At 38.9% G+C, this 12429-nt stretch overlaps 1 protein-coding gene across 3 annotated transcripts in view; it reads left to right on the forward strand.

Moving 5' to 3' along the window:
* The window catches only part of KIAA0319 (KIAA0319 ortholog), a 57263-nt gene that overhangs the window by 32304 nt on the left and 12530 nt on the right, over positions 1-12429 (forward strand). For all 3 annotated transcript variants that reach the window (XM_021553366.3, XM_021553369.3, XM_021553368.3), the window contains 9 exons: positions 632-729; positions 1113-1200; positions 1748-1840; positions 2454-2586; positions 4283-4511; positions 6829-6952; positions 8353-8485; positions 9404-9552; positions 11423-11574. In XM_021553366.3, coding sequence (XP_021409041.1) covers positions 632-729; positions 1113-1200; positions 1748-1840; positions 2454-2586; positions 4283-4511; positions 6829-6952; positions 8353-8485; positions 9404-9552; positions 11423-11574 — 1199 coding nt within the window. The remainder of the gene's footprint in view (positions 1-631; positions 730-1112; positions 1201-1747; positions 1841-2453; positions 2587-4282; positions 4512-6828; positions 6953-8352; positions 8486-9403; positions 9553-11422; positions 11575-12429) is intronic.

A 12429-nucleotide genomic window follows, 5' to 3' on the forward strand; every position in this document is an offset into this window, starting at 1 on the left:
TCATACACTACCAACTTGTAAATGCAGACAAGTTTTGAGTTATGTAAACATCCACCACTTAGAATAAAACAATTTTTCTCATTTTAATATTGCCTCTTTTGTGACTCTAACTACAGAGAGGATTTCTTCTGTTAGATTTTAAAGACAAATTTGTTTTAAGTGGCTTTTACTTTCAGAACCTGAACTTATTAGCCAGATGGTACAATAGAAAGCCTGTAATTTCTACCAAAAGACGATGTGGCCTAGTTTTTAGCATCTTACTGTAAAGCTCAGGGAAGGCAGGAAAGTAGGTTTTGAATGCAACATTTGCCTTAAAACTGCCAGCTTATGAACTGCAGGAGCAAGTAAAAGATGTTTCATAAGCAGCTATGTAAAATACGTTGGCTTCACATGAAGCTGGTTTTTGTGAAGAAGCTGATTATTTGTGAAGTCCATTACATCCTTGCTGCTTTACAAAGTTGCAACACACTGGGAGTTTAACATATGGTCGTACTGCTTCATTTTACAGGCTTAAACAGTAGCAGTCATTATTTCATACTGTAGCATTTTATCTGATGAGTGGTGAACTTGATTTCTTTGTTCTCTGGGCTTATCTTGAACACAAAACTGATTGTTTATTTATTGTTCTTAGAAACATCCTACATCTATGAGTGGAGCTTAATCAGTCACCCTGATGACTACAGTGGGGAAATGGAGCGCAGGCACAGCCAGACTTTGAAGCTCTCTCATGTAAGTGAGCTGTAAGCTCAGTCTAATTGTGTTTATGTGGTCCTTTTACAGAATTGTAACCTATGGGGAAGAGCACCTTGATCCAAGGCGTTCAAATGGCTTCAAGTCATCCTGCATCTCTTCACTTGTTTGTGTCACCAAAGTTATGCCAGTATCTTAGAGTGCTCTAATAATTTCCTAAGATAAAGTAAAAATTCCTCAGTGCTTGCTTCATTTTCCCCACTTCCAGGCAGTGACTTTTGGCTTTTTATGTATGTGTTTATAAAAGTAATTTGAGGATTCAGACATCCAAATTTATTCTTTTGTGATATGATTGTCAGATTTAAGCATATTTCTTTTGTATAATTCAATATGTAACCTTATTTGTTCTGTGTTTGTCTCAGTTATCAGTGGGACTTTATGCCTTCAAAGTGACAGTTTCCAGTGAAAATGCTTTTGGTGAAGGTTTTGTAAATGTCACAGTCAAACCAGGTAAATCAGTTGACCGATATAATTAATATTTTGACACAAGTAGAGCTTACTTATCCAACAGTCACTCAGTTACTGTTTGTCAAGGACATCTGCCAGTCCAGTCTTGCTGATGTGTTTCATATCTTGGTGTCTCTTAAGGGCTTTAAAGAAAGAACTAAGGGTCCTGCTCACTGTGTTTAAGTACTCTCTAGTCTTTCCCCCTCCTCAGGCAAAGCCTGAGATACCATCATGCCGCCTTTGCTTTTCTCCAGCTAGGGACAGCAATCACGTGCTGATCCAGCTCTATCTACAGGTTACAGTGCAGGGCTCTGATTTGAATAACACCAGGTAGGAGCACTGCAGGGGAACACTGCTGTGTCAGCGCAATGGTCATCAGTAACCTCTTCTTTGCCTTGTCCAAAAAGGACAGCAGATGCTGCAAAGCTGTGTGTCCTAGATTTAATCACTGGGGACTATTGATCTGTAGACTTAACATTAGTTTTGCCTGGGTTTTCACTAATATTTTTTTTCTTCCCCTTTTTTTCTTCCTCCTCTATCTTTCTCACAGCAGTCAGAATTAACCAGCCACCTGTTGCTGTTGCTTCACCCAAAGTGCAAGAAGTTTCCTTGCCTACAACTTCTACCTTCATTGATGGCAGTCGTATGTACTAGACCATCCTGTGCTTATATCCTATATTTTAATATACAGTTACAACATAATTGGTTGTCAATTACAAGTGAAATTTCTTATTCTCACTCCTCTCAGAAGTTCCTTGATTGATGATTTTTGGGGGACTGTGTGTCCAGTTACAAATTATTTTAATAAATTAAAAAATTATAAAACATAACCTTGCATGTGGAGATTGAGATGCAGTGTGTCAGACTGCTGCATCCTCACAGCAGCTATTCTTACAGCTTCTTCCTGTGCTGCCCAGAGAGCCTCTGTGCCAGTACAACTGGGGCCATAGTAGAAAGCTGTCAGATAGGGTATGATGAGGTGTTCTACCTACATTCATAATTTCTGGGTGTAGACAAGTCAGAATGTGTAGAGTCTGAGACTGATAATATTTTTTTTCATTCATGTGTGTGAAGAATTGTTTAGATAAATTGTACCAAAGGTAACTTGGTATGACTTTGTGGTTAATGAAGCTTGTTCAATTATACTTGTAGAAACAATTGTAGAAAACCAGTTAGGGATGAGTGTATGAATTACTTAAATATTCATTCCAGTAATTGCTACAAGAAACTGATGTGATATTCTTTAATGAATGTAGAAAGCATAGATGATGTGAAGATAGTGAGTTATCACTGGGAGGAAATTAAAGGTCCCCTGCGAGAGCAGAAGGCATCTGCTGACACACCTGTCTTGCACTTGTCTAACCTTGTTCCTGGAAACTACACCTTCAGGTACCTGCATGATGATTTTCTTGGGGGCTTATCTGTGATATCAGCTAAATGTTCATTTTTTTCTGTGCTCACACGTATCTCCTCAAAAGAATTTCATTTTCTTCTGCATATACTGTTACTCTTTTTTTTGCACAGTGGATAAACACATGGAGTGGTTTTATCAAAAAATGGTTGCAGTGATCCTTTATAATTCCTAATTACAGAAAAGAAGGTATCATAAATTAATTATGTCCCCATTTCCAGCAATAACAACTGTGACAGACTATTTTTTTCCTAGCCTAGAAGCTGGATAGTGCCCTGAATTAAACTATGAATCAGGCTGTGAAAGTCATCCTCTGAAGGGCGGTGGCAGACAGGATAATATTGGCAAACTTGTCCTCACAAGACATTGTTATGCACTAATTTTACTAAGAGTCATTCTGTTCTTTATAAACGTTTTTGCCTTGCTACTGGTTTCCTCCATTTATGCATTGCTGAAACTGGGGGCTGCCTAGATAGTGGAAGCAATGTTTGTGGTTTAAGGTGCTTTAGTAAAAATCAGTCCTTTTTCTGAATTGTTTGACTTAAAGTCCAGTCTATACAGAGGCAGACTTCCCACTGACCCAGCTTGGGTTCTTTGGCTGTCAGTGGGTTGCCTGTCAGTAAATCTATTTATGTATCATCACAGATTGTTGAGGCCAGCATATTTATACATTAACTGTGGTGCTTTGCATAAGTCACTAAAAGTTTTACAGCTTCTACTTCTTAATTCTGTATTTTTTACTGAAATTGTTCCATTGTCGGACAGTAGCAGAAATTAGTGTTAATTTTTTTCCATGTTGAAAAGGGCAGAGTCTGACTTACAAGCAATGCATCTAAGTGTGTCCCAAACCCTAGGGAATTAAGAAGTCAGTTGTTGCATCTCTGCACTTTTGAGGGAGGCTGACTTACCTGAACAGGCGTGTGTTGAAGATTACAAGAAATTAGCTGGTCAAAAAAATCCAGTACCTTTGATACACATGGATGTGCACCCATTGCAAAATGTACATGTTCCCTAATGTCTGAGGTAATGAGCACTAGTTTTGTTCCTGCTCATGTTCCCTTCCATGTGGTCAGCTGTGTGCAGTTTTCATAATAGAGGTGGATTACAGATTAATTGGTGAATTAATTTGAAGTGCCTGCGTTAATCTCATTTTAAGATTATTTTGTGCTTCTGAGAGGCCTAAAACCCTGTACATTTTTAGTTTTGTAACTTGACATTAATATTAATCTCCATTAAAATTAGTAATGATGTGCCACAAAGAAATAAGAAATGAGGGTCTGCTGTTCTGTAAGCAGAGCTTCTGAACATCCATAGTAGTTTTAGATGTTTCTCTGTACTGTTTCACTATGAGTGATGAATAAAATCCTTGTTTTTTACTGAGTACATTTCTAAAAGAGTTTGTAGTGAATGGTGAAGTTGCCATTGACAGCAGGTAAAGGGATTCAGAATATCTAGGGGTTTTTCTGTTAATAGTTGAAAGTTGTCTTTGTAAAGTTTTCCTAATTTCTTTCCTGCCTTAGCTGAGGAATATGTGTGTCTGAAGCAGAAGTTTATATCATATAATCAGTGGCTTTTGTTTGGGTGGTATTTGAAAAGGTGCCAGAAAAAGATTATTATTTCAATTTTGAAGTTGGCAGAAGTTCATCTTAACAGATATTGTTTTTCCTGTTGTAGACTCACAGTGATTGATTCAGATGGAGCAGCCAACTCCACCATTGCATCTCTGACTGTCAACAAGCCAGTGGATTATCCACCTATTGCTAATGCAGGACCAAATCAGGCAGTCACTTTGCCCCAGAACTTCATCACACTGAATGGAAACCAGAGCAGTGATGACCATGAAATTGTCAGCTATGAGTGGTCGCTTAGTCCCAAAAGCAAAGGCAAGGTTGTAGCAATGCAGGTATGTGTATTTCTCCTTTCATAGGATTGAAAAGCTCTCTTATCTTTGCCTCTAACATGAGCAAAAACATACCTAACTGCTCAAAAGCACTGAAATGCCTAGAGTGATGTTTTTTGTTTTTCTCTCACATGTATTCAGCTCTTATTTTAGATACGACTTTTAATTGCTTTTAGGGTTTTTTTGGTTTGTTTTTTTTTTTTTTTTTTTTAATTCTTTGGGGCCAAACAAACTTGCTTGTTCCCTGGTGGTCTGGAAAGACTTCAAGATCACGTTGTCTGTCCTTGAATCCTAGAAGCTGTTTCACAGACTCTCATCTTTTGAGGCTCTGGGCAGGCTGAAAACTGGTTATAGGAGAATGTGGGGGTAGTCAGAGTTTTCTTGAAACACTTTCTCCTGGAGAGAGTAGAACTCAAATAGAAACTTAATTTTCTGAGTGAAAGATGACAAGACCTTTTGGCAGTGTTTATGCAGCCATGCTGTGGTGGATTTTTATGCTAACTAAAATATGGGTTTCCAAAGAGGGCTTACAGAATTTATTCTCTTATTTTCATTACTGTTTTTGTTGTTGTTGTTGTTTTGGGGTTTTTTATATCTGAGAAGTTAATAAATATTTTCATTGGACTTGCATTCACTACGTTGGAGATTCTTACAGCTCTATAGGCAGTTGAGATAATGAATGTAATGTATCCAGCTGAAACTCAGGAGCCATTTTTTATAAGACTTGATTTCTGCCATGTTGGAAAATGCTTTAGACCTTCAGAACTGAAAAGAGATCTCTGTACATATATGTAGGGAAGAAATAATATTATTAATGCAAGACTACACTGTAGAGGAAATTAAAAAGTATGGAAGGACTTACAGCATAGTGACTTCTTCTGATCATTCACCAAGACAAAAGCTTTCCAGAAGCAAACTGAACTTGTAGTTTCTGAGAGCTGTTCAATCTTAAAGCAACCTTTCTGAAGGAAGGGAATGACTGCTCGAGCTATCCAATGGATTCGCTGGGTATTCAATGTGGAAATGCAAGTATGTTACAGTTTCTTTTCAACAGACTGGTAATTTTTTTCATGTGCCTGAAGCTGAGTATCATAGAACCATAGAATGATTTGGGTTGGAAGGGACATTGAAGATCACTTTCTTCCAACACTTTGTCATGGGCAGGGATGTCACTCACTAGACCAGATTGTTCAGGGCCCCATCCAATTTGACCTTAAACAGTTCCAGTGATGGAGGATCCACAGTTTCTCTGGGAAACCTGTGCTGGTGCTTCACCACCTTCTAAGTAAATAATTTCTTCTAATATCTAATGTAAGCCTGCACTCTTTCACTTGGAAATTATCCCCTCTTGTCCTGTCACTATCGCCCATATAAATGTCCCTCTCTCTCCTTTTATAAGTGCCCTTACGGTACGGGAAGACTGCAATGAGGTCTCTCCAGAGCCTTCTTTTTTCTTCAGGCTGAACAACCCCAACTTTCTCAGCCTTTTTTGGGGGAGGTGCTCCAGCCCTCTGACCCATCTTCATGGCCCTTCTTTCAACCACTCCAGTGGATGCTGGTCTGTGGTGTATTATATGATATCCACTGTTAGAGTGAATGTAACAAGTACCTGTGCTGGTTAGTTAATAGTTTATCAAAGTCTTTTATTGTCATCTTTATCCAAAATAAAAAAGAAAGCCAAACCTATTTGCATTATGATTTGGTATTCCTCATATGAGAGATGCCACAGATATTCATTTTATTAGCAAAAGGACCTATGGTTGGGCTCAGTCATTTTACGACTTCTAGAGGTATCAGCAAATGCTGCTGGAAGAGTAAATTCAGGACAGAGTTGTCTTGTTTAATATGGAGTTTTTTTCCATAACCCTATTTGTTCAAGTCAAGCTTGGTTTTGCATTTAACAGTTTTTATAAGTACTAAAGGATGTCATGAAGTTTGTTTTTAAAATATCCCTAATGAAATGGAATAAGCAGTAGGAATTTTCATCAGTGTTTAATTTCCTAATTAAGAATGGTAGTCTTCCATGTGTTTCACAGTTATTGTTGTGGAGATGTGGCGTATGCAGTGGTTATACCAACAAAAGAAAATAGGATTTATTGCCTACAGATATTTCCCTGGGTTGGTAGGGACAGTTGCAATAGTGAACACATTACCTCTGTCTGCCAAATTTTAAGCCTCCTCTTTATCTGCAAAATGCATAAACTCCTTACTCAAACACTTTTAAGCATTTATTTTTCCTTACATTTTCTCTGTAAGACCTTCCATTACCCACAACCCTTTATGTTTTATCTGGTGCTCTGTCCTTGCTGATGCTGCGAAGGGAGTGCGGACGCCGTACCTGCAGCTCTCCGCAATGCAGGAAGGAGATTACACGTTCCAGCTGACTGTGACAGACTCTGCGCGGCAGCGCTCCACAGCCGAGGTGACATTGATCGTGCAGCCTGGTAAGTCAGTGCAGGCACATCTGGGTCCCTCAGGGCTGGCCCAGCCTGGTGCCTTGGTGCCGCTCTCCAACACCTCCTCTCCCCACATTGTACCACTGATATGGCAGCCGCAATGCCTGGTACCCCTGGGTCAGGAACTTGTCCACCTCCATTTGCTGTCAAAGCAGGCAGTTAAGTGTAGAATCAAATGCTGAATCAAACAAAATCCAGGTGGTGAGCCTGAGGGTCACACCAGCTTGGTTATGTAAGGCAACAGAGATCTGTTTGAATATGCTTCTAAAACCCAAATTGTTGCTCTTGAGTTTAATGTCCTACAGAGTCTGTTTTGAAAGCTGCTCAGAGTATCAATGAGCACTTTGTTCAATTTCCTAATTGTTTCGCAATTATCCTGCAAGAGTCCTTGTGTGATTTGAATTCACTTAAACAAATTGCATTGTGCTTCCTAGGAAAAAGTGTCGACCAAGGACTTTTTAAAAGCTGCGTCTTTCAAATGTTTATTTAGGTTTGGGAGCCAAATGATGAATAAGCTCAAATGATCTGGACCTCATGTGTTTGTTTTTTTTTTTTTAATGCTTTTTTTTTCACAGTATGTTTGCCTTTTGCATCCACAGTAGCCTTTTCTGCCCCTGTGCATGTCTCACATTCCACCATGGGGAAATGTTTTATCTTCTGTTGCCGCTTAATATGCATCTTTTGTAGATGATCCCTTCTGGAGCAACTTTACAGTAGTCATTCTCTGCAGAAACAAGAACATGAATTGAAAGTGTGGTGTGTGGTGGTGCCTTTTATGACCTGTTATAATGTGGAGTTAGAAAGATGCTATTGCTGAAGTCAGGCTCAAGGGTAAATAGATAACCAGGAAAATGGTAGTGTTGCCAGTTTTACGATGTCACAAAAGCAGAGACTGAAAACAGAGTAACAGGTTATGTTTCTGCACTAAATTCTCAAAGGCTGTATATTGATATTAGCTTAGTGGCCTTGAGCAGCAGACAGAATGAGTTAGGACCTTTTCTGAGGGCAAAGAATCATATTTGTGTGGGATGTTTTAAAGAGGATGGACTGGTGGAACCAGGAGAATACCCCACCACTCATGTTTCTTGACATTTCATGTAATGCATTGAGCATGCAGCAAGATTTTTGGGAATATGACTGTGCCTTTAGATAGGACAATGAAAAAGGGAAGTACTTGCAGTTGGATTTGGGATCCCACTTGCTATGGCATTTGGCTTGCTGCAGAGCTGACATCTCCCACCTGATGGCTTGTACATGTTATGCTTGTGGTTTGTACCTTTTGAGCCAATATATCAAAATTTTACTAAAATACCCTGTGTAAAATCTGATTGGCAAGACTTGCCAGTGACTACCTAGAAAATGTCATACACTAAATACTAATTTTGCAGAAAATAACAGTCCTCCAGTAGCGGTGGCTGGCCCTGACAAGGAATTGACCTTCCCAGTAGAAAGTACTACACTGGATGGAAGCAAAAGCCAAGATGACCAAGGCATTGTCTTCTATCATTGGGAAAATATCAGGTATCCAAAGATTTCACTAATCCTCAGTAAAATAGAGAACAAAGTGAAAGTGATTGAGTCTAGAGCCTCTTATCCAATCATTTTGACTGATGAATTGTGAATTATGTTCGAAAATTGCTTTCAGGACAATCCCACGTGGGTAGTAATAGCATAAAAATAGCCATTTTAAGTTGAACTTAAAAAGCTCAGGCAATCTCTGCCTATCTTTTGCAATGTTTAATTTTGAGGCCTACTTTTATAAAATTAAGAAAAAATGACAGGGACTTTTGTGTCGCCTGTTAAAAAGCAAGTAGCAGGCTTGGATTGTATCCTGTAATATACAAAGTTTTTCCATTTGTGCTTAGAACTAGGGTTTCTCAGTCACTTGTTTATTGAATAATAAAGTATCAGTCACTTTGTCCTGAACTTCCAGTAATGGGTGACTAAATCAGTCATGAATGATGATGGAAAATATTTTACAAAAGCTTATAATTCTATGTTTATGTGCAAATCTAACTGATCTTTAATAAAAAGGCAAGGTATTTTAGCTCATGCAGCTGTCGTACCTGGTACAGGAAGAGGTCTGCTGGCAGCCTGTACAGGTTGTGAGTGGCTCTTAGAGCAATATAATTTGCATTAAATAGCTATTAATTATAGTTCTATTTTCATGGTCTCATGAAATAGAACCGTGGTGAGGTTGAACTTCTGGGGGGTTTTTCTATTCTTCTGATAGGTCGGGATGTGTGCTTGGGTGCTTTGAACGTCTTCAAAAAAGGCATTAATGAATTCTCTGAACTAAACTTATGTAGTTCTTTAGCCATCAGTCATTACAGCAGTAGTAGAACTATAACACATAAAATCAAAAGGCCTGAGCAATGCTGTTGAACTCACAGTTTGGCTGCCTGGGCACAATTATTTTTGTGAGATGTCTTGTTTCAGTGGGCCAAGCTCTGTACAGATGGAAAACACTGACAAGGCAATAGCAACTGTGACTGGTCTCCAGGTTGGTACCTATCACTTCAGGCTGACTGTGAAAGACCAGCAAGGCTTGAGCAGTGCATCTGTGCTCTCCATTACTGTGAAGGAAGGTAAGCCTGGCTGCTGCTTCTTAGGCCATAGTGGGCAGCTGGACACTTCATTCAGTTGCTGATGGAATGTGAAAGAAAGCAGAACAGAGAGGTGTAACATATTTGATGTTATATTTCAAATGTGTTTAAGAAAACTGCTCTTTTGTATTAAAGTAGTATTGTGAGTGACTGGCAGAATTAATTTCCTTTGATGCAAGCTGTTTCAATGTTCGGTATATGCAAAATTACTTGTAATAAACGTGCTTCAAAATAATTTTTTTGACAATTGTATGTCTACATCATTAGGAAGATATGTTTTTATTTTATCTTTGAAATTAAGCTTTGGGCAGAAAAGCAGTTTTCCTGTGGATTTTAAAGTAACATCCAAGACAAGATGTCTCAGTTTTTAAGTTTTTAAGTTCCACTTAAAAATTTATTATTAAAAGATCTGAGTTGTTTGGTTTGGGGTTTTTTTTTTTTTTTGTGGTGTGTTGTTGTGGTAGGTTTTCATTTGGTTTGGTGTTTTTTAATTATACAGAGAAACAGTTGCTGTAGTGTGGGGTATTTTACGTTTTTTGGGTTTTTTTTCCCCACATGCATGCTGTAGAAGAGGCTGTAGGACAATCATAGTAGTTTGGGTTTGGAGGGACCATGAAAACCATCTTGTTCCAAACCTCCTGCTGTAGCCTGGGATACCTTCCACTTGACCAGGTATCTCAAAGCCCCATCCAGTCTGACCTTGGACACTTCCTGGGATGTGTTGACTTCAGCAAGCCCAGGAATGCAGTTGGCTTTCTGGACTGCAAGTGCACGTTGCTGGGTCATGCTGAGCTCAGTTAATACCCCAAGTCCTTCTCTTCAAGGCTTAGAGGCATTATGCTGACTACTCTTAATCCAGTCTCTGCTCAATTTGTATTTGGGATTGGGATTGCCGTGAGCCATGTGCATCTTGGAGGAGAAGTTAGGCTTTGTTTTACTCATGTGCATCATTGCTTGAACTGTTTCAGAGTTTCAGTTAGTGTTCAGTTAGAAGTATGTGGCAACAGCTCTTCCCAAATGTATCCATAGTCTTGTTTGTGCTGTGAAGTATAGCCACATTAAGTTCTGTCTACAGTCACAGGTTTGATATTAAAAATACACAATTTTCCTATAACCATGTTTAGTCAATTGGTTTTACATGGAAGAGACACAAACCTATGCTGTTAACAGCCAACACCCTTGATATCTGCCCAGGATTGAATTATTTATGTCCAACTATTTGTGTACAGTGAGGTATTTCACTCAGCCCCATAGCCTCTGTGAGCCCTGGCTTACTAGCTGTGCTCTGAAAAAAAATCAGTGATGTCTGGTTTCTGTAAAGAGAACATGTTCATCTTTCTTTGTCTTTTTTTTCACCATATGACTAATGCATGCCTTAGTTTCACTGCTAGTGGTGATCGAAAAACATTTGGGAATTAGATTTACTCTTAAGTTTTTTGTTTGCATTTTGCCAAAATGCAGGCATTTGAAGATAAAAAATCTTGCACAAGTTTCTGTTGGCTAATAACTGATTTTCAAAATGAAGAGGTCCCAGCATGGTGATCTCATGCGGGGCTGTGTTCCTAAGTAGGCAGAAAATCTTTTTACTTAACTGAGAAGATCTGATGTTTAAGTTATTGTGAGACTATAAATGGAATATCCAACAATGCTTTTTGAAAAAGATCTTTCTCCTCAACTGCAATATGCTCAGAGACAGATTTTGTATACCAATTCATCCTTTCCCTGTAGCTTTGACATGAGGTTCTGTTGTTATTGTCTGTAATCATCAAGTAAAGAATTGCAGTGTGGGTGTATTGGCAATGGCATGTGACATGTTTTGAAAGAAATCCTTCTCCACTATCTTTATGGCTAGAAAACAACAGTCCACCCCGGGCACATGCTGGTGGGAAGCATGTTCTAGTGCTTCCAAACAACTCTGTTACCTTGGATGGCTCAGGGTCTGCTGATGACCAGGGGATTGTGTCATATTTGTGGATTCGGGATGGTCAAAGCCCAGCAGCTGGGGTAAGTTTCTTGAAGGTGTAATGTAATTTGTTTTGCATGTAACTGCAGCAGGGAGAGCAGGTATGACCCATAAGATGCTGTCAGGTGTGGTGCCTGTTTCTGGTTTGTCTCCCCTGCTCTCAGTAATGATGTGGTTCAAGAGGCTGCTAATATTTTCAGTACAGCTAGAGAATATAGTAACTAAGGACTGCAGCAATGCAGAGTAATTGATGATAGTATGAAGCTAATGTGTTTGAGAGAAAAAAAAATCTGAAATCCAGATTTTCCAAAGGAGGAAGGTCTGAGAGCAAGTACCAATAAATATTAAGGAATCCTGCCTGGTAGCATATGAGGTAAATTTTAAGTTAAAAAGGGTGTTTGGCATTATATGTGTAGGCACCTTCTCCTGGCAGATGATTAGCTGAGGGCATGAAGGCAAGGGATTCTGCTCTCTGAGTGGGGTGAACAGCAGAAATACCTGATATGTATCAGCTTATAAAACTGGGATAATTTTTTTTCCTGTTTGCAGAAAGTGTTGTAGACAGCTCTTTTGGTCTCAGGAAGATAGTTGTAAATCGGAAAGTACTAGGAAAGGAGAAAAAGCAAAATCATAAAAAACTTCTAGAAGCAATTTGCATGAGGGTGTAAGAATTGAAGAGGTTTAGCTTAAATATATCTGGCAGAGTTGATAGTTGAAAATGCATGAACTCCAAGGAGAAGAAATTAGGAGTTAAGAAAGTGGAACTAAGGATACCAGAATAAAATTGAGAAATAATAATGTAACTGTTGTGGATTTTCAAGAAGATGAGTTCTTCAGATTGTCAGCTGTTCTCTCTTTGGGTATTTTTAATGAAAATATCCATAGTGTGTAGACAT

The sequence above is a fragment of the Lonchura striata genome, chromosome 1 (assembly GCF_046129695.1).
Source record: "Lonchura striata isolate bLonStr1 chromosome 1, bLonStr1.mat, whole genome shotgun sequence".
Classification (NCBI taxonomy): Eukaryota; Metazoa; Chordata; class Aves; order Passeriformes; family Estrildidae; genus Lonchura; species Lonchura striata.